Genomic DNA, 23510 nt, shown 5'->3' on the forward strand with positions numbered 1-23510 from the left:
TTTCACGTGTGGGAGGTCCAGATTTCTCAGAGCCCAGCATGAAAGCACACAGAGCCCCGTGGGCCTGGCAGAAAGCAGGTCACCCCTGGCCGGGCTCCATGGCATCTCGCTCCATGAGTAATGACTGGGTAGGAGTTTTGGCCTCATCTGGTGCCGCCTCGTGACCAGTGCTAGTGGCCGCTGGGACAGGAGTGTGTCGAGAGTGACTCCCCTGCCTGGGCCCCCTTCACGGTGTATGTGGGGCAGGACTTACCCCCTTAATCCTCCCTTCTCTTGTAAGTACAACACCCGCCCCAGAGGTGATCCAAGTGAGCACAGCACAGCACAGCAGAGCTCTCGGGCTCTGGCAGCTGGGGAATGATCTGGGCCAGGGCAGCTCAGCCCACGCCCCTCAGCAGGCACCTCCTCGTGCACTCTGGTGTTGGGAAGGAAGAGACTGCAGCCAGGCCGTCAAACCCGCAGTGATGTTTTAATCCCACTGTTTGTACATGAGCTCTGTGGAACCTCAGCAAGAAGGATGGAAGATTGGGAGGAAGACCCTGGTGGGTGGAGGTGTGGCCAGGGGTGCAAGCATACTTTCATGGGACTGAGAGAGAGAGCTGCTGGGCTCTGTTCCTGGAAACCAGGGCTGGAGACCTGGCTGAGGGAGGAACTGGATGGCAGAGCAGTGCTGAGAGGCAGGGAGTGGCTGAGAAGTGGGAGCAGGTGCCGCCTCTAAAGCCCCCTACACAGAAGGAGCTCAGGGTATGCCTGGGCATCTCCAGAAGCTCTGCCAACAAGGCCCAAGAGCCTGTTTTCCTTCCCCAGAAGTGTGCTCATGGGAAATGGGCGGGGGCTGGTTGGCTTGGGGATGGAGAGCAAGCTCACACTTTCATGTCAAACTCATTAAACTCACTCTTTGACTTGCTGTCGAGCAAGAAGCCTTTTCTGTGACCATCAGCATGTGACCATTGGGACGGCGTGAGCTGGGGCCCCCAGACACCCCCAGAGTAGAGGAAGGAGGGCCTGTCAGCCTCCCCTCCTGCTCCCTGGACACAGACCCATGGGGTCCCATGGGCCCCAAACCTGCCCAGCAAGTTTAAGGGCTGTGGGCAGGCCATGTATCCGGGCAGTGGGATGTGAGCATAGACGAGGATGTGGCCTCGTCATGGGTGCAGGACAGGGAGAGGGTGAACCCCACCCTGAGAGCATTCGGGAGGTGTCGCCAAGTTTCTGAGGCAGTCTGGTGATTTTTGGTGTTCTAAGCTAAGGAGGGATGGACGTGGCTTCACGCAGGGGTCAGGAGAAGCAGGTGCAGGTCTCAGAGCTGAGACATGGGGCGGCGACCCTGGTGAGACAGTGGCTCCATGGGGCAGAAGAAGGGGCAAGATGGGAACGATGGGAATTTTGGGGCCGCTCCTCCACGTGCTTTGCTGGATAGCACAGTGTCCCATTAGCCAAACCCACTTCTGGCTTCTGAGCTGGGTAGCAGGGAAAGTGTGGAGGTTGGAGCACACCCAGGAATTCCTGGAGTGGCTCTCACAGGCCTAGGTCCCCCTCACTCCAAGGCCGCTGTGGCCCGCTCCACTCCTCACTGTGTGCCTGGCAGTGACTCCATGATGCTGTCTTCCCGATTTGGGGCTCAGGAATGAGCTGGACATAAGGCCACTGGGCTGTGCTTGTGCTGCAGCCCCCGGAGGCATCCAGGGGCCCCATGTGTCCCCCAGGAAAGCCGCTGGTCTCCAAGTGAGGCTAAGACCTGTGCCCAGCAGACAAGGCAGGCCTTGGGGTTGGCAGGGAGCCTCCTCCACAGCGCCTCCAACCCTGATTCACTGTGTCAGGACGTGACGGCTGGAACCTCGTGGGAGGACGCAGTGTGTCTGCTGGGTCAGGACTGCCCAGATCTGCCATCGTGGTGGTGTTCTGACCCCAGCCCTGCAGCAGCTAGAGGGCAGGCAGAGATGGCCTAGTCCTCCTGGGGCCTCTCCACAGTGAGAAACGTGTCCAGGACCGCAGCCTGCCGCTCGGGGTCGCCTAGGGGCTGCTTCTCGCGGTTCTGCTCAGCCCTTGTCCTCGTCCAGGAAGGGGAGCGCAGGCAGCCGGCCCGGGGCAGCGGGTGCAGACCTTGGGGGGGGATGCAAGTAGGGGGCTCAGTGTGGCTGGGAGGCCTGGGCGGATGTGTGGGAAGGGGGCTCAGTGTGGCTGGGAGGCCTGGGCGGGTGTGTGGGAAGGGGGCTCAGTGTGGCTGGGAGGCCTGGGGGGATATGGGAAGGGGGCTCAGTGTGACGGAGTCTTGCTCTGTCGCCCAGGCTGGAATGCAGTGGCGCGATCTTGGCTCACTGCAACCTCTTGTCTCCCAGGTTCAAGTGATTCTCCTGCCTCAGCCTCCCGAGTAGCTGGGAGTACAGGCGCATGCCACATGCTTGGCTAATTTTTGTATTTTTTTTAGTAGAGACTGGGTTTCACCACAGTGACCAGGCTTGAACTCCTGACCTTGGGATCTGCCTGACTCGGCAAAAAAGTAACGTTTTAAGCAGCTTCTAGTTGGGCAATAGCAGCATCGTGAAGTGGTGATGGACTTTTGCCAAAACACATGGTCAACCCAGGACTTCCCAAGGGGCCTCATCTCACCACACACACCTCAGCTCCGACGCTGGCCTCACCTGCTGGGGACTCAGTGTTGAGGTTCTCGTCATCTGAGTCAGCGAAGACCTCGGCCAGCTCCTGGTCGGACATGTCGGTCAGTTCAGTGAGGTCCAGGAGGTCAAAGTGGACCTCCAGAGAGGAGACACTGCTCAGAGGCTCTGAGGGCAGATGGGGTACGGTCAGTCCTCAGGCCCTCCCACAAGGCTGATGAGAGGTCTGGGGGTCTAGAGGGCAGAAGGGGTGCGGTCAGCCCTCAGGTCCTCCTACGAGGCTGATGAGGTCTGAGGGTCTAGAGGGCAAGGGGGTACAGTCAGAGCCCTGGGGTAGTCTAGGAGAGTGTGCACTGTGTCTTCCCACAAGGCTCGTGGGTGAACCACAGCTTCCTGCAACGCCCAACACCGGGAGGGTGTCATGGGTGCTGTGCACACTCTAGACTAGAAAGCTTTCCCTTGACAGGTGGTGCAGCTGACACCCAGAGCACCACAGCTGCGAGAGCCCATCACCCAGATCCCTAGCGAGTGTTTGGACCCTGCTTCCTCATCTCCTGGGGGAGCTCACAGGGTCCCCATAGAGTGCGCTGGGCAGGGGAGCAGTACTTACGCCTCCTCTCTGTGACTTGCAGAAGCCCTGGGGCTGGTATTGGGATGCCCCCCACCTCCTCCTCCACAGGTGTGTGGCCACTGTCCCCTGTTCCGTGGGCTGGGACACCCAGTGCGGCCTGCGGCACCTCAGCCTCCTTAACGATCTCTGCATCCAAAGACACAGGGTGTCACCTCGAGACCCACAGGGCTCCCACTTCCCCCCAGGACGCAGGACCGGGTGTGAGGACATGGCACATCCGTTCTCCTTTGAAGCCCTGGGCAATGACCAGCGGGTGATGGGATGGCTGGGCTTGTGGCTTCATGCTCAAACCCCAGGCAAGGGCTTGAGGGGGCTTCAGGGAGGCTGGCTTCCCCTTCCCCTTGGGCCCTGGCCTCCCCAGTGAACAAGGAATCTGAGGTCCAGATCACCCTTGGTACCCAAGCACCCAGGAAGGCAGCACCATGCAGGCCGTGCCATGGCAAGTTCCACAAGGCCCGCATGGCTGCACCCCAGGACCGTCCTGGCCTCTGATCTCTGGCTCAGCCCAGGGTCCCCTGAAGCCTTGCCACTGGATTTCCATGCCCAGCCTCTAGCTCCCTGCTCCTCTCCACTGTGGACTGACTTTTCCTTTTAAAACCCTATGTCGTTGTGTTTGAATTCAAAGTAATGCGTTCTCAGTAAATGAAAGTTAAAGCCAGGAGGAACAGGCAGGGCTGACATTCTGTCACCCTTAGCCATCAGCCACGCCTCACAGTTGGGCAGATATTCCAGGTTTTTCCCATGCATTTCTTTTTTCTTTTTTTGAGACAGCCTCGCTCTTTCGCCAGGCTGGAGTGCAGTGGCGTGATCGCAGCTCACTGCAATCTGCCTCCCGGGTTCAAGCTATTCTGTGTCAGCCTCCTGAGTAGCTGGGATTACGGGTGCGCACCACCACGCCCAGCTAATTTTTTTTGTATTTTTAGTGGAGATGGGGTTTCACCCTGTTAGTCAGGCTGGTCTTGAACTCCTGACCTTGTGATCCACCTGCCTCTGCCTCTCAAAGTGCTGAGTGCTGGGATTACAGGCATGAGCCCCTGCACCCGGCCCAACTGTTCCTTTTTTTTTTTTTTTTGAGACGAGTCTTGCTCTGTCACCCAGGCTGGGAGTGCAGTGGTGCGGCCTCAGCTCACTGCAGCCTCCGCCTCCCGAGTAGCTGGGATTACAGGTGCCCAGCACCACACTGAACTAATTTTTATATTTTTAGTAGAGATGGGGTTTCGCCATGTTGGTCAGGCTGGTCTTAGTTACAGGCATGAGCCACTGCGCCTGGCCTAACTGTTCCATTTTTATAGTTAACAATTGTTTTGTCAGGTGAGAGCAGGAGGCCCTCGGCTGCAAAGCCTGGGACACTGGGGACCCTTGTGTCTGTCCCTCCAGATCCCCTCAGCCCCGCCCCAAGCCTTCCCAGCCGCTCACCTTGTCATCCACATCGTCCCAGTGGGCACCTCACTTGCCACAGGCAGCCAGAGGGTCCCATTAGCCAGAGTCAGGCCTATCCCTGAGTGCTGGATGCCCTTTGGCCCTAACCCCTGCAGGTCCATCTCTTAGGGGAGAGACAAAGCACCCAATTCCCCCGGGCCCATTGCCCCTGCAGGAACCCCTCTCCAGATGGGCCTCCTTCCCTCAGCTGCTTCCTGGACCCCCTTCCAGGGATGCCAGCACCCCCACCACACTTGTCAGATGGACAAAGGCCCTCCCACTCCTGCCAGCGGCACCCTGAGGACCCCGTGGGGTATTTTTAGCAAGCCCCCAGTGGTGAGCACTGATCATAGCTGGGTGTGCTTGAAGTCAAGGGAGCCAGCTGCTTCCGTGAGGGTCTCCCTGTGGGGCCGCAGCTGGGATTCACAGAGCCAACAGCTAGCTGCCTGTGAAGGGTGGGCCTGCCTTCCTATGGCACTAGCCAGCAGCCTGGATACTGCCAGGTGGCCCTAGTGGGTCTGGAGCATCCGCACCCCCACTCCTCCCCAGCAGAGTCGAGGATGCCTCAGGTGCCTGGCCTCTGAGTGAGGAGCACCCCCACCCCTCCCCAGCGGAGTCGAGGGAGCCTCAGGTGCTGGCGTCTGAGTGAGGAGCACCCCCACCCCTCCCCAGCGGAGTCGAGGGAGACTCAGGTGCTGGCCTCTGAGTGAGGAGCACCGGTGCAGGGCTGGGAGTTCCCCAGTGGCATAGGAACTGGCAGTGAGCTGAGTGTTAGGCTCTGCTTGGGCAGCAGCTCTGCAGCCTGAGCAGTGAGATCGTTGGTCCCCACTGGTTGTGAGATCATTCTCTGTGGCCCACCTGGCCCCTGTCTGAGAAGCCCTGAGTGTTGTGTCATCGCATGGCCCATGTCAGACCTGGGAGCTGGGCAGGCTGAACGTGGGCTGGGGAATCTGGTGTCCACCTCTCCACTGGCATCTGCAATGAGGTTTCTGAGCATCCTGGAAGGGTTAAGTTACTGGAGTCCTGGCCCACCCCCAAGCCCAGCAGGGATACCTGCCCGCCCACAGGGCACAAGGGACAGAGGGTGAGATGTGGACTCTCTTCTGAGGCTGTGAACAGGGCGACCTCCTGGACGTCAGCCAGAAGAAGACTGCTTGGACCACTCTCCGTAGCGCTGAGGGGGCGTCCAGGGGAGGGGACACCCCCCAGGAGACCCAGCCTGGCCCTTGGGCTCTTCCTCAAGGGATGGTGTAGCTGCAGCCCCAGGGCTCCCCCAACCCCCACAGTGTGCTCATGTCCTGCTGGCCTGAGCCATGGTCACGATTCCAAAATGCTTCCACACAACTCGAGTGGTGGCCATGCACGTACAGCTGACCCTTGAACAATGAGTCTGCAGAGGGTGTGTCTCTGTCCCAGCCTTGAGTCTCAGGAGGGTGTGGCAGGGGCCCCAGATCTGCCAGGTCCAAGACGGAGCAGGTACTGTCCCTATGGCATGGCTGGCCCAGAGCCCTGAGAGCAGGTACGAGTGGGGAACCAAGATGCAGGGTGAGTCACCGGCCAGGAGGCCCTGCTCTAGGGTCCCAGCTGAGGAAGGCGACAGGGACTCGTACCTCCCCGTTTATAGGCCGGGCATGTCCTCCGTGGCACCCTCACCCAGAGCAGGAGCTCCACCTCTGCCCCTCCTGTCCTAAGGGGCACCTCTCCTTTTTTTTTCTTGTTGTCCAGGCTGGAGTGCAATGGCGCAGTCTTGGCTCACTGCAACCTTCGCCTCCTGGGTCCAAGTGATTCTCCTGCCTCAGCCTCCCTAGTAACTGGGATTACAGGTATGCACCACCACACCTGGCTAATTTTGTATTTTTAGTAGAGACGGGGTTTCGCCATGTTGGTCAGGCTGGTCTCGAACTCCTGACCTCAGGTGATCTGCCCACCTCGGTCTCCCAAAGTGCTGGGATTACAAGTGTGAGCCATTGTGCCTGGCCTCTCTTACATTAAGAGACAGGGTCTCACTCTGTTGCCCAGGCTGGAGTGCAGTGGCACAACCATAGCTCACTGCAGCCTTGACCTCCTGGGCTCAGGCCGTCCTCCCACCTCAGCCTCCTGAGTAGCTGGTCCACCACTCCTGGCTAATGAAAACTTTGTTTTGGTAGAGACAGGATCTTGCAGTGTTGCCCAGGCTGGTCTTGAACTCCTAGGTTCAAGCGATCCTCCACCCTGGCCTCCCACCCCCTCCTCTCTGACAGCCTCCTGATGTCAAGGAAGCATGGAGCAAGAGCAGTGCTGCAGAGACTCTATGGGACAGCACCTCAGAGGCAGGGTGGGGCAGGTGGTTCTGGGCAGGTAATAGTAATGACAGCTGGGTGTGGTGGTGGACACCTGCCTCACAGCTGCTCGGGAGGCTGAGGCAGGAGGACGGCTGGAAACCCAGGAGGTAGGGAATGCAGCAAGCTGTGATCCTGCCCCTACATTCCAGCTTGAGTGACAAGAGAAGCCCTGTCTTAAGAAAAGACAGTGGCTCATGGTTTTCTAGTGTAGCCCCAACATTCTGTGTTTACTAACTAACCCCGTTCTCACTCACCCGAACTCCCAGCTACATGGGGAAGACTCTGAGCTTTGTAGTTGAGAGGAGGAAGCTGAGGCAGAGTAGCTCAGCATCTGCCCCCAGCACACAGCACAGGGTGGGGCCGTGGACCCAGCTGGACCTCTCAGCTGTTACCTGCTAGCCCGTTCCTGGCTGGGAGCCAGGGATCCTGGTTGGGACCAACCTCAGACTTGCTGGCGTAGGTTCCCTGGGTCCTGACCTGGGTTGGGGGCGGGGGCTGGAGGCAGACTGGATCACTGAAAGAAGGTGGGACAGAGGAGGAGTCTCCGCTCGTAGCCACCCTCTCGCTGGGCGGGGTCATCAAGACCAAGGCACTCGTTCATTCACTCCACCGAGACTTCCGAATCGCCCACTGTTATGGTTATGTGGCACAGACAAAACATGATTCCTGCCCTTCTGAGGGGCAGTCAGTGCCAGGGGCAGTGCGGGACTGTGTTCCCATTTTAGGGAGAATGCTCTAGAGGTGGGAGGGAGCCGTGCGACATGGGGGAGAAGGCCTGGAGCCAACGGAGTGCAGCCGAGGGTGGCCGGGGCTGAGGCCGGCAAGTGTATGTGCAGGCTGTGTGGACGTTCTCAGGACCTTACTCTGAGTGGGCTGGGAGAAGCTGCTGAAGGGTTCTGAGCTGAGCGGGACGGTGTCCACCTGCATTTTTACCATGAGGCCGGCAAGAGCACAGTCCAGTGGGAGGTAAGTCTGCAGGCACTGCCCCCGCCATCCCCCACGTATGCTGGGTGCCCTCTGCTTGTGCTGAGCTGGGGGCCCCAAGCAGGACCTCAGCCACACCACAGGCCCCTTCCCCATCTTGCCTTGGAGAGGGGCATGGGAATGCCAACAGTCCTCTGTAGATCCGGGGGTCCTGAGGGCCACAGTCACCCCTGGGCAAAGGTCTAGCCCGGTAGAGTGCGCAGCAGGCCTGCCGCACTGACTCTAAGAAATATCTTTTCAGGCTGGGCACAGCGGCTCAACTGTAACCCCAGCACTTTTGGAAGCCGAGGCGGGCGGATCACTTGAGTTCAGGAGTTCAAGACCAGCCTGGGCCAACATTCAAAACCCCATCTCTACTAAAAATACAAAAATTAGGATACAATTTACAAAATTGTATTTTGTACTAAAATACAAAAAAGTGCCTGTAATCCCAGCACTTTGTGAGGCAGGTGGATCACGAGGTCAAGAGATCGAGACCATCCTGGCCAATATGGTGAAACCTCGGCTCTACTAAAAATACAAAAAATTAGCTTGGCATGGTGGCATGTGCCTCTAGTCCCAGCTACTGGAGGCAGGAGAATTGCTTGAACCCGGGAGGCGGAGGTTGCAGTGAGCCGGGCTCGCGCCACTGCACTCCAGCCTGGTGCCTGGGGGGGGGGGGGGAAGACTCTCTCTCAAAAAAAAAAAAAAAAAAAAAATTAGCTGGGTGTGGTGGTACGTGCCTGTAGTCCCAGCTACTTGGGAGTCTGATGCAGGAGAATCACTTGAACCCGGCAGGCGGAGGTTGCGGTGAGTCACTGGGCGACAGAATGCGACTCTCTCTCAAAAAAAAAAAAAATCTTTTCATGTTTTCACATTCCTGAGACAGCAATGCACCTGTAGCTGACGGCGTCTTGCGTTGATGCGATTCAGTCCTGGGAGCATTTGAAGCCACTGGGTATCTAGTCTGACCCTTCTCCATCTCCTTTTGGCAGTGGCCTGGTCTTTATTCTGTGAACTCTGGGCCTGTGTCAAGGCTGTGGGGAAGGGAAATGTGGAAGATGCAACCCTTTGCCCTCAGGACGCTGTTTTTGGCCAGAAGAATGTGATGCCAGGGACATCCATGGCCTGAGCCCCAGGAGGGGCAGGATGGATCTTGACAGGCGTGTGGCTGCTATAAAGCACTTAGTGGTTCCTCAAATGATCGAACCTACTGTGTATTACATACAGCAAATATGTGTTAGTTGACTGTATCAGTGAAGCTCTGGTCAGTAGTAGGTTACTAGCAGTTAAGCTTTTGGGGAGTCAAAAGTTCTATGTGGATTTCTGACTTTGAGGGAGGGTGGCGCCCCTAACCCATACATGCATGTCCATAGCAGCGTGATTCACAGTAGCCAAAAGTGGAAACAATCTGACTGTCCCTTAGTGGATCAGTGGATATACGGAATGTGGTGTATGTACTGAGGAGTGTGATTCAGGCCCCAGGAGTGCAGCCCTGACACGGGACACCAGGTGGATGAGCGTTAACACCTCACTCCAGTGAAAGAAGCCAGGCGCAAAAGGACATACTGCACGGGTCCGTTCTTATGAAATATGCAGAATAGGCAAGTGCACAGAAGTTAGATCCGTGATTGTGAGAGGCTGGGGGGCAGTGGAGAAGGGGAGAACGGGTATGGGTTTTCTTGGGGGGTGATGAAGATACAGTGATGGCCACACAATTTTGTGAATATACTAAGTGAGTTGTACATTTTAGAAGGATGAACTTTACATGTGAATATCATCTCAGTTTAAAAACAGTCCTCAATGGAAACAGCTTGATTGATCTTGGCTGGAGCTGACAGGCAAAGCTGGGAGGAAATGATACACACGTACATCGTGAGCTGGCCCATGGCTGGGACTGAAGCAGCCTGTATCTAGTCCATGGCTGCATTCCTGGGACCTAGCACACAGTAGGTGTGCAATAAATAGATGAGGGTGAGTCAGGGAGCCCACGGTTAGTGAATAGCTGTGGTGGCAATCACCAGGGTCTGTCTGACACCCTCTCAACAAGCTCTTGTGGGGAGAAGAAACAAATTCCTCATGGGCAAACCCTGCTGCTTTTCCCAGGGTGGGGACCAGAGGCTCAGTGCCAGGCAGGCATGGGGGCTGGGTGCTGGCAGCCCCAGGGTTTTCAGGGCCAGGGCAGAGGCAAGCAGCTGTTTCTGATGCCGCAGGAAGGACCCCTGTGGGGTCACAGCAGTGTTCTGGTCCTCACCCAGCACAGCCCCTATCAAGGGGGACCCATCCCCCTGCAGGGCTGCCAGGGCCTGGGCTGAGTGGGCACTGAAGCAGGACCCCAGTGAGGGAGCCAGGCGTTGGGGTGCCTCAGCCCAGCCCCCCAGGCTTCCCTGAGGGCTGACTGCTGTTGTCCTGTGCTCTGCTGCCGACCTATTTTCCAGTACATTCTTAACTGGAAAACTTGGCCTAAATCCTGTTCCTTGCTGTGTGCCCAGGGCCCTGCCCAGAGCATCAAGGAGGCCCTTGGCACACACCACTGCATGGAGGAGTGAACTAATGAAGTGAATGAATGAATGAATATCATAAACTGGCTGCAGGGAAGGAGAGATGCTTGCAGAGGCGGGGGCCACCTGCACTCCATCCCCCAGCACCCTTGTCCCTGGACTTAGACCCCCAAAGCATTTCAGGGATGCTGGGGTGGCCCTGTCTAGACTCTCAGCTTCCTGAGGGTCCCTCACTTTCTCCCTGTGGACCCTCGGGCTGACTGAGTTGGGGTGGGTTACAGCGCTGCCCTCCAGGTGGGGCCCCTCAGGGAGGGCACACGTCACACTCCTGTGCAAACCTGCACCTGCACCTCTGTGTTCTGTACGTTTGATATTAAGAAATCGTTAATTCACCTAGGTGCAAAAACAGTGTTTTAGTAATGCTTTATAGAAATCGTATTTTACAGATATCGCTGAATTATTTATCAATGAAATAATATGTCTAGATTTCGTTCACACTACCAGTGAAGGGAGATTGGTGGTATTCTGGAGAGTCGGCTGTGGGCCTGGGGCTGGAATGTGGCACATGGGGCTTTGTCGTGCTGTTCGCGCTGCCTTTGTAAGGTTTTCAAAACTAAGTGATAAATAATGAGTTGTAGTCACCACCATGTGACCTCATGAGGCCCCACAATGTAGGCATCAGTGGCCCCTTTGCAGTCAAGGAAGTGGGCGTTGGTGTCAAGAGCGTGAGCTCTCAGATGACGGGGCACCGTCTTCCCACTAAGTCCCCTGCACAGAGCCGCCACCTTGTCAGTAAATACCTGTGCACTTTAGTTATCCGAAGCCCCCAGCCAGTGAGTGATGGGCTCAGAAATGGAACCCACTTTCTCTGCCTTTAAGCTTCTGGGAAATCCTCCTTTTTCTCAAAAGAGGAGAGAAAAGATACTAACCTCCTCTCCCAATGCCTTGGGCTTCCACAGCCCTGCTGGGGATGCGGAGCTGTCTCCACTGACAGACTTGGAAATTGAGGCTCAGAGGGGCCTAACTGCTTCGTCCACACCTATTCTCACAGTTCACAGGTGGTCACAGCTGGGACCCCCAAGCCCTCAGGCCCCAACCTCCAGGCTTCCTATGCCCACAGTGCTGCTACCGTCAGTGTTAAGAAGGAGCTCTTGTCCCTCCCACAAATGACAAAACAAAACCCAAGCCCACCAGCCCTCGGGCATGTCCAGGACATCATCCCTTGACCTTGGACTGCAGATACACAGGGTGGGCGGACCTGTTTCTCCCGGGGACCGGCCTTCGGGCTCCAGAGGAGGCCACTGTGTGTGCCTGGGGGACTGAGGTTCCCGTGTAGTTACAGAGCGCAGGCTGGCCAGTGCCCCAGGCACCTGCTGGCTCCGTGGAATGGGACCTCTAGGAAATCAGGAGGTGGTGGGCCTTGCCAGGCGAGGAGTCTGCGGTTTGCATCCAAGTTGCGACCCAGGCCACTGGAACCCGGAAAGCCCTTTTGGAAAAGGCTCTGATTGGGAAGGGGGTTGTGAGCGCTTTCTTCCCCTTACCGACTCCAAGGTGCTGCACTAAGGCCTCCACCGTCAGGGCAGCGAGCGGTCCAGGCGCACCGACCCTCCCCGATGAGCGTGCGCCGGGGCCGCGCCCGGAGCAGCCACTCCCACAGCTCGGGAGCCCTCGTGGGCTGCGCCCCTGCAAGCCCTGCGCCCCCACCGAGACCCACCTCAGCCCCACGCCCCGGCAGGGTCCCTGACCACAGTCTCCGGCCTTCGCCCCCGAGACTCGCCTCTCGGTGAACAAAGCTGACGAGCTAGCGACCTGCCAGTGTCACCCCCACGCCCCGCCGACAGGGACCCCAAACTCCAGTCCCGGAATGCCCCTCCCCCCTCGCCGGGGCCCCGGCCGGCTCGGCTGGGAGGGGGCTCGGGACGAAACTCTGGGCCACCCAACCTCGAATGCGCCCGGGCCGCGAGCGCAGAGAACAAGGGGGCGGAGACCCGGCCTGTGCGCCCCCAGCCCGCGCGGGGACCGCTCCTGGGGGGCGTCCCTGGCCCGCCAGACAGGCCCCCGCCCCCCACCTGCCAAAGGGCTCTCGGCGGCTCCGGCAGCGGAAAGGAGGGCCCAGTCGGGAGGGGCTGCGGCTTGCTGCGGGGAGGCGCCGCTTGGGGGTCCCGGGGGCTGGGGCTGAACTCACCTCCGGGGCCGGCGCTCTCCGGGGGCTCCATGTGGCCGGCGGGGTCTGGGAGGGGCGCGGGCGACGGTGGTGTCTGCTGGCCCAGGCGCCCCAACAGCTGCGGCAGCGACTCGGCCCCGGCTCCGGGCGCAGCGCATCGGGGCAGTAACCGGGGGGCCGCGGCGGCGGGGAGGAGCCCGCGGGGCGGGGCGCGCAGCTGCTCCCGGGCCCCGGCCCCCTCTCGGCGCCCCCGCCAGCCGCAGGACAGGTGCGGCCCCGCCCGGACCCGCGCGCGCCCCCTGCCGGCCCCTGGTCCCGCCGCCCCCGCCCCTCCCCCGCCGCCCGCTCCCCTCCCCCCCGGCGACCCCTCCCCCAGCCCCCGCCTCCCCTCCCCCCTCCCCTCCCTCGCCTGCCGCGCCCCGCCGCTGACCCCACCGGACCCCACCGGACCCGGCTGCGGCCTCCCGACCCTGGCTCTGCGTCCGCGGTTCCTGCGCACTCACTCGGCAGCCGCGCCGCTCACGCGCTCCTGTTCTCCTCCAGGTCCGTGCGTGCGGGGACCCGGCGGGGCTGGCGGGGGCGCGGGAGGGCCTGAGTCGGGCAGGGTAATGGCAGAATCACAGAGCGCGCTGGACGGTGTGAATGAATCCACGCGGGAGTGGGTGGGGGCGAGGCAGGCGCTCGCGGGGCTGGAGGGGTGGGTGGGGGTGGGGGTGGGGGTGGGGGCGGGGGTGGGGGTGGGGGCGGGGGCGGGAGGCTGCAGGGAGCGCCAGGGCAGCTTCGGTGAAACCCGCCTCCCAGCAAGCGCGGGGCCGCCTCTCCGAGCACACCCGGCGAGCACCAAGCTCTGCGCCTCGTCGTTGTGCGATGGGTGTCCCATCGCTTCTCCCAGTGACCCTAGGAAGGAGGTCTCCTTTCAGGCGAAGGAGCTAAGCACAGAGACGGTAAGTAACCTGCCCGAGGACGCACAGCCGGGCGCTGGGAGGGTACCTCTGTAAGTCCGAGCTCTGCGCTTTTGTTGTCCTGGCCCGAGCACAGAAAGTCAACACCAAGACAAAGGAGGGTGTCAAGACCTTTTATACCCGTAAAACCACCTCGGGAGTGAGGGTGAAGGGCAGGGTGGGGATGAGGGGCTTCAGATGTTCCGAGGGCTAGTGGATTCTGTAAATCACCTCCTGGGCAGAGATGAGGGTGAGGGGACTTCGGACATTCCGATTGTTACTTAAGTGGGTCACAGAAGTCAAGGTAAGCGTTAGTTTACACGTTGCCTGGGTAGAGTGGAAATTACAGACCTTAGTTACTTATTACAAGCTGTAAGGGCCAGGATGGCGTGGGTTTGGACTGCTTGCCTGTCACATCAGGGTTACAGAGAGCAGTTTCAACAGAAAGCCGAGGTATGGTTGAGGTATGCAGTTTTATGGGGCTTTTACCATGTCACATTCCCCCCTTGTTTTATTTACAGGAATTAAATCATTGATTCCTCCAACAGGTATTTTTTTTCGGCTCTAAGGGCCCACATTGAGACCTTAATATCATTAATTTTATGGAGTCTACCCTAGATTTTATGAACCTTAGCAGTTGGTTTAGGAGGCAGAGGCCAAACATGAGCCCCAGTAGGAGTGGGAAAGATGTTTGCCATGTCCCATCCACACATAGATACTCGGAGACCCCAGGTTCGCCCCGCTGTCCGTCTACCATCTGGGGTAGTTACAGTTATCTTGAGTGGATTATAAGACCCAGGGTAGCATGGGGATGGGGGAGAGTCTCGGTTATAAGAGAAGGAGCCTATGTTTTCGGTGGAGATAGTTTCATAACTCCAGTGGGGGCAAAATAATTCATTTAAGTCTCCACACTTTAATCAAAACAAACCAAACCCAAGTGTCAGGAAGTTTGGGAGTGGAAAAGGTGATGAACTTGACAGATGGACTTGAGTGGCTCAGACTGCAGGAGGGGCTGAGGCTCAGACGCCAGTGATGCATTCAGCTTCCACCATCCACAGTCAGACCCTTTGCACTGGCTGCCCCTCCCAGACTGACTCCTGCCCAACTCCAGTTAGGGGGGTAGAGCGTGCCTTCCAGCCTGGAAGTCAGCAGGGCAGGCTCATAGTTTCCATGTTTCTTTAGTTTACAAAACAAAAACCAGAACTGCTGCTTAAAAGCCTCTGAAATGATTTCATGACCCACTGGCCTCCACGCCACCCTAAGGGTGCGGAGTCTCGCCTCTCATGGAGTGCAGCTGTGGGGTGTGGGCTGCCCTGGGAAGTGGGGACAGGGATGGGCGTGGACCACCCAGAGTTGTTTGGGGTGGCAGGTTGTGTTTTCTCAAAATGGCCACAGCAGTAGTTCTGATCCCGTGTCTTCAGAACCTTCTGTTCCCATGAAGACACTGTGCTACTTCTCCGTAACCATTACTGGGGCTTGGGACTGCTCTGGCCAATAGAGGGCTGCAGAAGCGATGTCATGTGACTCCCAAGGCTGCGTCTTGAGCAGCGTCCTGCTCTCTGGAAAGGTCCGCCTTGGAACTAGAACTTCCTCCATGCTGTGAGGAAGCCCAGGCCACAAGGGAGACGCCTGTGTTGCTGCTGGCGTTCCTACGGAGCCCTCTGCCGACAGCTGGCCTCGGCTGCCTACGTAAGTAAGCCCTCAAGGTTCCAGACCTGCCTTTGAGCTTTCCTGGGGAGGGGGCGATCAGTGGGGCTGAGGCAAGCTATCCCTACCTTGTCATGGCCAAGTTGCAGATTCATGAGCAAAACAAATGCTGTCATTGTTTTAAGCTACTGTGTTTTAGGGTTGTTACGCAGCTGTGGTAACAGTCATTACTGTGTATGAATGATTCCCATTTGAGAGACGAATAAATGATACAGAGGGAGTCTGTCAAAGACTGCCCTGCTGGTAATCAGACTCCAGAGGACAGTGTCTGTTTAACTTTTTATTAATAACATTAGCAAACACAAAAGTAGAGAGAATGTCACAAGTCACCCACATGTACGTATCACCCTGAGTCAACAATCACCAAGTCATGGCCTGTCCTCATTCACTTCCCTCCACTGCTGGGTCATTTTGAAGCAAACTGTATACATATTAGATCATTGCATTTGTAAATGCTTCAATATTTATCTCTAAAAGAAAGTCCATTTGCTGGTGCAGTGACTCATGCCTGTAGTCCCAGCACTTTGGGAGGCTGAGGTGGGAGGACAGCTTGAGACCAGGAGTTTGAGACCAGCCTGGGCAACAAAGCAAGACACCATCTCTTCAAAAAATAAAATTAAGAATATAAGCCAGGTGGAGGGGGTTGGAGGCAGAGGTGGGAGGATCGCTTGAGCCCAGGAGTTCAAGGCTGACTATGATGGCATGTCTTAAAAAAAAAAAAAAAAAAAAAAAGTCTAGTCTTCATAAAAACTCTTGTTATCCTAACCTCCAGGCTTTCACTGAGCTGACGCAGTGGCTGGAGGCGGTTTACTTGGTGGGTAGTGGCGGCAGGAAGCATCAGAAATCAGAGGACAGTTGGTTTGTTTATTTGCTCTGGTATTTGCAGGAAACTCAGATGCCATTTATCTCGGTTTTTGAGCTGCACACCTTGATGCTGAATGAAAGTATCTTAAGCCACGTATATGAAGAAAAGGCTCTTTTCCAAACATCTGAACTCAAATTCAGTATGAAAAGGACAGGTTGCAGTGAGCCTTGTCGGGAGCCCCGGGAGCCGGCAGTCGGGGCTCCCTAAATGATTCATCTCTGCAATCCACACTGATAGACCAAGCTGTGCTCTTCCCTTGTGACAAATGAATACCCTGTATAGGCTATCCTGAGCTAACCCTCCTATTCTTGCCCTTTTTGCTGAAAGGAATTATTGTTAATACAGCTATTTAATTCAGGACTCTTAGCCAGATTTCTAAAGCAAAAAGCCAATCAGCATGTAGCAGCTAGCATATTGGGCTTGTGAAGTAAGTGTTAAATAATAATAATCACCCCACTGTGCTCTCTAGCGGCACTGTCTGACCTGCCAAGCTTCCCCTGGGATACACCTCCCACCCTATGCCTGGGGGAGGAGGTGTCTATCAGGCCAAAGGAGTCTGGCACGGTGATGCTGGCTCCTGTTTGACCAGGCACAGTGACCCGCCAGACCTCACAAAGGCCTTAGGGCTGCTTACTATAAATAAATCACAGCTTTGTGCAGGCTGAGCCAGCGCAGTTCTTCCAACTGGCTGCTCCTCTCCAAGAACCATCCGTTCTTGGGTGGGCAAACAGGAAGCCTCTCATCACAGTGATTGTCAGATTCTCACCGTGTGGGTGCCTGAGGCCTGAGCAAGCCCAGCCCATGTGGCAGCTTCCTCCCCGAGCTGGACAGGAAGACCTAAGTCCACCAAGCCTTCTTTCATTTCTCACACTTTGCCCCCAGCACAACTTTCTATGAGCATAGATTCTGGAATCTTCATCCACATAGGAGAACAAAAGCTGCCGCAGAACCATTTTTTTTTTTTTTTTTTTTTCGCGACAGGTTCTCGGGTCTCACTCTGTTATCTAGGCTGGAGTGCAGTGGTGTGATCTCACTGCAACCTCCACCTCCAGGGCTCAAACAATCCTCCCACCTCAACCTCCCAAGTAGATGACTACTTTTTTTTTTTTTTGAGATGGAGTTTCACTCTTGTTGCCTAGGCTGAAGTGCAATGGCGAAATCTTGGCTCATGGCAACCCCTGGGTTCACGGATACTCCTGCTTCAGCCTCCCAAGTAGCTGGGATTACAGGCATGCACCACCACACCGGGCTAATTTTTGTATTTTTAGTAGAGACGGGGTTTCTCCATGTTGGCCAGGCTGGTCTTGAACTCTTGACCTCAGGTAATCCACCTGCCTCGGCCTCCCAAAGTGCTGGGATTACAGGCATGAGCCACCATGCTGGCCAAGATGACCACTTTTTAAGAAGATGTTAAGGTTGAGAGCTTAGGGCCAGGTGTGGGGCTCACATTGTGCTCCCAGCACTTACGGAGGCCAAGGCAGGAGGATTGCTTGAGGCCAGGAGTTAGACCAGTCTGGGCAACAAAGTAAGACCCCGTCTCTATAACAAACTTTTTTTAAAAAGCCGGGTGTGGTGTCTCACACCTGTAGTCCCAGCTTCTCAGGAGGCTGAAGTGGGAGGATTGTTTGAGCCCAGGAGGTTGAGGCTGCAGTGAGTTGTGATCACAGCCTAGGAGACAGAAGGGGATCCTGTCTAAAAAAAATTGGCTCGCGCCTGTAATCCCAGCACTTTGGGAGGCCAAGGCACGTGGATCATGAGATCAAGAGATCCAGACCATCCTAGCCAACATGGTGAAATCCCATCTCTACTAAAAATACAAAAATTAGGAGTGGTGACATGAACCTGTGGTCCCAGCTACTTGGGAGCCCGAGGCAGAATTGCTTGAAGCCAGGAGGTGGAGGTTGCAGTGAACCGAGATCACGCCACTGCACCACTCCAGCTTGGGCAACAGAGCGAGACTCCTCGTCCAAAAAAAAAAGAAAGGAAAAAGAAGTACCTGCTTTGACGGCCTTCTGGGTGACACAGATGGTTGTGTGCAGGCAACAGGGTGGTTTCAGGGACGGGAAATTCACGTTGGCAACTGTAAAATGGCCAGTAGCTTTCAGAACGAGAGGCTTGCTAGACAGGGAAGTGCAGCTGTTTTCTGCAGGGCCTCTCTCGTCATCCCTGAGGACTGGGGGGCGCCTCTCCGGGAAGAGCGGTTATCTTCGTGAGGGGTACTCCCTGGTTTCTCTTTCCCATTCCTGCGTTTTGAGTGCGCCTAAACCCGCCCGCGCCGCAGCTGGGAGGGCCGCGCAAGGCGGGCGGGGGCGGCGAGTCCCGGGGGCAGTCTCTGCCCGGGTTTGAATCTCCTGTGGGTGACGTCCCCGAGCCTTGGGTGGCAGATGGATCATTCATTCACAGCTCCTTCATTCACTCATTCAGCCACTGAGCACCTGCCGGGAGCTGCACTGGGCGCTGAAGGATAGAAGTGAACGGTCCTCCCTCTGGGAGCTGAGGTTCCCGCAAAAAAACGGAGCGCGTCCTGCGGCGAAAGGCGTCCGCGCCGCCAGCGGGATCCTCCCAGCGTCCTCGCGTGCGGCTCCTCCCGGCGCCCGTCTCTAGGGACGCGCGCCCGTCTCTAGGGACGCGCGCCCGTCTCTAGGGACGCGCGCCCGTCTCTAGGGACGCGCGCCCGTCTCTAGGGACGCGCGCCGGCCTTTGGCTGCCGCCGGGCGGAGTCTCGCGAGATCTTGCGACTTACCGCGGCGTCGCCCAACGGTTGCCGGGAAACGGCGCGGCTTCCGCGGGGCTGGCGCTTTGGACCCGGGTCGCCGTTGGGCTTGTCCGCGGCGTCATGGTGAGCAGGGGCGGGAGCCGGGCCGCGGTCCTCGCCGGGGGCCCGGAGAGCGCGGGGCAGGGAGGCCTGGGCGCACAGAGACCCCCGAAGAGGAGGCCCGGAGTGCGGGGACCCTGCCGTGGGGGACCCCGCGGGGCAAACTCAAGCTGCTCCTGGCCCCGGGCCTGCCCGCGCTCGGAGCTGAGACCAGGGCTGGTCGTAGAACGCCCGGGGTCCGCGGCGCGCGGTGCCCGGTGCCCGGGAGAGGGGGCGAGCGTCGGGGGACTCCGTCCTGGGGCGGAGACTCGCTCTGTTGGCTCCCCGGGACCAGGGTTGCACCTCACAGGGGCTTTGCAGCGCACCGGGGTCCCCGGGAATAGAGTCGGAGGCAGCGATTGCCCGGGACCTTTGGGGTCGGGGATGGAGAGCCTGGGGCACGCCAGAGGGCCTCGAGGTCCCTCGCCACCGAGGAGGCCTGGACGTGTCCATTGCCCGTGGAGTGCTCAGTTCCTCGGGACACAGGAACCACTGCTCCCTTGGAAAGCCTGGCAGGAGTCAGGCCCGCACCGGGAAGAGGAAGGCAGAGCTCTTGGCCTCGCCAGCTTCATCTATGCCTTTTTCCTGTAAAGGGCTCTCCCTTTGTGATACAAGAGTTGTCAGTAACTCCGTTTCTGGGCAGGCGTGGCAGGGTGGGTTTCAGCTGGTGGGGGAGGAAAGCTCTCATAGCCCGACCAAGTTCCTGCAGCTGTCTGTGAAGGTCCCAGATGCTCAGTGATACTGAGCCTTCCTCCCCGGCTTTTAGGGCTTTTTGATGAGGTGGCCTTCTTGGAGTGGAGGCAGTAGAGAGAGCAGTACGTTAAATATTAAGAGTTAAGTGGATGGGTTTTCTGAACCAGGAAGGGTCTTCTGAAAACCAACTGGAAAATAAACTAGGAAACTAGGCTGGGAGGCCAGGCGCAGTGGCTCACACCTTTAATCCCACCACTTTGGGAGGCTGAGGTGGGCGGATCACGAGGTCAAGAGATGAAGGCCATCCTGGCCAACATGATGAAGCCGGTTTCTACTAGAACACAAGAAATAGCTGGGCATGTTGGCGCGTGCATGTAGTCCCAGTTATTCAGGAGGCTGAGGCAGGACAATCAGTTCAACCCAGAAGGTGGAGGTTGTAGTGAGCTGAGATGGTGTCACTGCACTCAGTGAGATGCCTGGGCGACAGAGTAAGACTCTGTCTCTAGAAAAAAAAAAGCAGGCCGGGCGCGGTGGCTCGAGCCTGTAATCCCAGCACTTTGGGAGGCCGAGGCGGGTGGATCACAAGGTCAAGAGATCGAGACCATCCTGGTCAACATGGTGAAACCCCGTCTCTACTAAAAATAAAAAAAATAAAATGAGCTGGGCATGGTGGCGCGTGCCTGTAATCCCAGCTACTCAGGAGGCTGAGGCAGGAGAATTGCCTGAACCCAGGAGGCGGAGGTTGCGGTGAGCCGAAATCGCGCCATTGCACTCCAGCCTGGGTAACATGAGTGAAACTCCGTCTCAAAAAAAAAAAAAAAAAAAAAGCCTGGGCTCAGTGTCTCACGCCTGTAAATCTAGCATTTTAGGAGTCCAAGGTGGGCAGATCTCTTGAGGTCAGGAGCTGAAGACCAGCCTGGCCAACATAGTGAAACCCTGTCTCTACTGAAAATATAAAAATTAGCTGAGCACCTGTCATCCCAGCTACCTGGGAGGCGGAGGTTGCAATGAGCTGAGATTGCGCCACTGCACTCCAGCCTGAGTAACAGAGTGAGACTCTGTCTAAAAAAACAAACAAACAAACAAAAAAACTACCAAACTACTTTATTCATTCATTCATTCATTCATTCATTTATTTGAGACGGAATTTCACTCTTGTTGCCCAGGCTGGAGTGCAGTGGCGTGATCTTGGCTCACTGCAACCTCCATCTCCCGGGTTCCAGCGATTCTCCTGCTTCAGCCTCCGTAGTAGCTGGGATTACAGGTGCCCGTTATCATGCCGAGCTAATTTTTTGTATTTTTAGTAGAGATGGGGTTTCACTATGTTGGTGAGGCTGGTCTTGAACTTCTGACCTTAGGCGATCCACCTGCCTTAGCCTCCCAAAGTTTTGGGATTATAGGTGTGAGCCACCGTGCCCGGGTAAACTACTTCTGTTTACACTAGCTTGTGAGAATATGGTCTGTTGGATACTTGGGACCAAGGAACCTGGGTAATATTTCTTTTTTTTTCTCATCAGTGTTTTCTAAAATTTCCACATACAGTAATATTTTTTTTTCTTTTTCTTTTTTTTTTTTTTTTTTTGAGACAGAGTCTCACTCTATCACCCAGGCTGGACATTATCTCTTTGAGACAGAGTCTCACTCTGTCACCCAGGCTAGACATATCTCGGCTCCTCATAATATTTTCACTCAGGACTAAATGAAAAATAAATTAAGATAAATGGGCTGGGCCCGGTGGCTCACGCCTGTAATCCTAGCACTTTGGGAAGCCTAGGCGGGTGGATCACCTGAGACCAGCCTGGTCAACATGGTGAAACCTCGTCTCAACTAAAAATACAAATAAAATTAGCTAGGTGTGGTTGCAAGCACCTATAGTCCCAGCTACTTGGGGAGGCTGAGGCAGGATAATCGCTTGAACTGAGGAGTCAGAGGTTGCAGTGAGCCAAGATGGTGCCATTGCACTCCAGCCTGGGCGACAGAGGGAGGCTCTATCTCAGAAAAAAAAAGGATAAATGGATTTAGATTTTAATGTTTTGAAAAAACAAAATTTCCACATGAAATTTGTAATTATAAAAATGTTCCACAGCTGGGCGCAGAGGCAATGCACTCCCCTAGTCCCAGCTACGGGGGAGACTGAGGTGGGAGTATTCATTTGAGCCCAGCAGTTGGAGGCTGCAGTGAGCTGTAATTACACCACTGCGCTCCAGATTGGGTGGTGGAACAAGATCTTGTCCTCAAAACAGGTTGCCGAACATGTAGACACAGAAAAGCATAGGCTGAAGACCACTGGGAGGGGCAAAGTTAGAAGGATAGGCCGTGGAAATTGAGTATCTGCTGAGTGCCCTGTGAGTGGGGGACCGAGGACAGGCCGTGGAAATTGAGTATCTGCTGAGTGCCCTGTGAGTGGGGGACCGAGGACAGGCCGTGGAAATTGAGCATCTGCTGAGTGCCCTGTGAGTGGGGGACCGAGGACAGGCCGTGGAAATTGAGCATCTGCTGAGTGCTCTGTGAGTGGGGGACCGAGGACAGGCCGTGGAAATTGAGCATCTGCTGAGTGCTCTGTGAGGGGGGGACCGAGGATAGGCCTTGGAAATTGAGTATTTTCTGAGTACCCTGTGAGTGAGTGACCGAGGACAGGCCGTGGAAATTGAGTATTTTCTGAGTACCCTGTGAGTGAGTGACCAGACAGACCTGCTCGTGGTGTCTTGCTCAGTTGCAGCAGCTTTCACAAGTGGGTGGGGTTAGAAAGTTCTCTCTCCCAACCTTGTCAGAGTTGCTAAAACTGTGCATGACACCATGCCCAGTTCTGTCTGGCAACCCTTTTACGGAGCACTCATGGTGGGTGCTGTCTGCCCAAGCTTTCTTGACCAGGCTTCTCTGAAGGAATTTTCTGTTTGGAGGAAAGGAAACCTCTGGTTGTCACAGCCGATGATGGTTATAGAGGCCTTTCTCCCTATACCTGCTGAATGGTTTCCTGCACGTCTTTCCATGGCGGTTTCTAAGCACTGAAGCCAACACGGTAACGTTTGGCAGTGTGGTGTTGGGGTTCTTCCCTGTGGAGCCCAAGTACATGTTGCATCCACAGCAGAGGTGTTTACTATTACCAAGGGGTGAGTGGGTTTGGAATGGGTTCCCCCGTCGTCATTTTTGGAGACAGGGTCTTGATCTGCTGCCCAGGCTGAAGTGCAGTAATGCAGCCATAGCTCACTGTAGCCTTAAGCTTCTAGACTCAAGTGATCCTTCTGCCTTGGCCTCCCAGAGTGCTGGGATTGCACATGTGAACCACTGCGCCTGGCCACCATAGACCGAGGAATCAGTGGGTTTAGAATGGATTCCCTCTCTTTTCTAGAAGGAATGTTCTCCTTCTTGAGAGGAAGGTTTCTCCTTTGTGCTTCTCCAAATGCAACAACAGGATACGTGTGTGTGGTTAAGGTGGGAACGCTCAGGGCAATGATGTGCTCCAGGTGAGCAGGAGGGAAAGAGGTTGCCGAACCTTCTCTGCCAAATGCCCCTGTGAGCAAATCAGAGCCAATCAAAAGGGGGAAGCTGTTAGAGTCTCTCTTACCCAATTATCTCCAAAGGCGCCCAAAAAGAAAGGGAAGAAAGGCAAAGCCAAAGGCACTCCAGTTGTCGATGGACTCGCCCCAGAGGACATGAGCAAGGAGCAGGTGAGCAGAGCCGGCAGTGGCCCAGTCCCGGGGTGGGCGGGCGCCATGCAGGGTCAGGTGGGCAGAGACGGCTAAGGCCCAGTCCCGGCGTGGGTGGGCGCCACGCAAGGTCAGGTGAGCTGAGCCGGCTGTGGCCCAGTCCCGGGGTGGGTGGGCGCCACGCAGGGT

At 56.6% G+C, this 23510-nt stretch overlaps 2 protein-coding genes and 2 long non-coding RNA genes across 6 annotated transcripts in view; 2 read left to right on the forward strand and 2 right to left on the reverse strand.

Annotated features, from left to right (window-relative positions):
* Positions 1 to 450: 450 nt before the first annotated feature.
* DBNDD1 (dysbindin domain containing 1) lies at positions 451 to 13205 on the reverse strand. Of its 2 annotated transcripts, none has more exons than XM_032284788.1 (4): positions 13118 to 13205; positions 3226 to 3372; positions 2643 to 2783; positions 451 to 2103 (listed from the first exon to the last, which is right to left on the reverse strand). In XM_032284788.1, the coding sequence occupies exons 3-4, from the start codon at positions 2713 to 2715 to the stop codon at positions 1946 to 1948; spliced, it is 231 nt and encodes a 76-aa protein (XP_032140679.1). In that variant the 5' UTR covers positions 2716 to 2783; positions 3226 to 3372; positions 13118 to 13205; the 3' UTR covers positions 451 to 1945. The 2 variants fall into 2 exon arrangements, with proteins under 2 accessions (XP_032140679.1, XP_032140678.1); XM_032284787.1 differs by lacking the exon at positions 13118 to 13205 and adding an exon at positions 12636 to 12900.
* Positions 9695 to 11565, reverse strand: LOC116555810. The gene is made up of 2 exons (XR_004270688.1): positions 11380 to 11565; positions 9695 to 9796 (listed from the first exon to the last, which is right to left on the reverse strand). It is a non-coding gene; the product is annotated as an uncharacterized LOC116555810 (long non-coding RNA).
* On the forward strand, positions 13189 to 15842 carry LOC116555809. Its single transcript, XR_004270687.1, has 3 exons — positions 13189 to 13276; positions 13420 to 13558; positions 14977 to 15842. It is a non-coding gene; the product is annotated as an uncharacterized LOC116555809 (long non-coding RNA).
* Positions 15843 to 18813: 2971 nt separating this feature from the next.
* GAS8 (growth arrest specific 8) overlaps positions 18814 to 23510 on the forward strand; it is a 25766-nt gene continuing 21069 nt past the window's right edge. The window contains exons 1-2 of one of the 2 annotated variants that reach the window (XM_032284789.1): positions 18814 to 18966; positions 23256 to 23342. In XM_032284789.1, the coding sequence (XP_032140680.1) occupies positions 18964 to 18966; positions 23256 to 23342 (90 nt within the window). In that variant the 5' untranslated portion in view covers positions 18814 to 18963. The remainder of the gene's footprint in view (positions 18967 to 23255; positions 23343 to 23510) is intronic. The other variant, XM_032284790.1, reaches the window with a different exon arrangement.

Source organism: Sapajus apella, unplaced genomic scaffold (assembly GCF_009761245.1).
Source record: "Sapajus apella isolate SASKATOON/1434 unplaced genomic scaffold, GSC_monkey_1.0 scaffold15, whole genome shotgun sequence".
NCBI lineage: Eukaryota > Metazoa > Chordata > Mammalia > Primates > Cebidae > Sapajus > Sapajus apella.

What these genes read in the sequence shown, in the direction of transcription:
- DBNDD1 (XM_032284787.1), bottom strand. Translation starts at nt 12,666, where the DNA reads ATGGAGCCCCCGGAGAGCGCCGGCCCCGGAG. An exon ending in GCAAGTCACAGAGAGGAGGC is followed by an intron (nt 2,784 to 3,225) that starts GTAAGTACTGCT and finishes ATCTGCCCTCAG; the next exon opens with AGCCTCTGAGCAGTGTCTCC. An exon ending in CAACACTGAGTCCCCAGCAG is followed by an intron (nt 2,104 to 2,642) that starts GTGAGGCCAGCG and finishes TCCCCCCCCAAG; the next exon opens with GTCTGCACCCGCTGCCCCGG.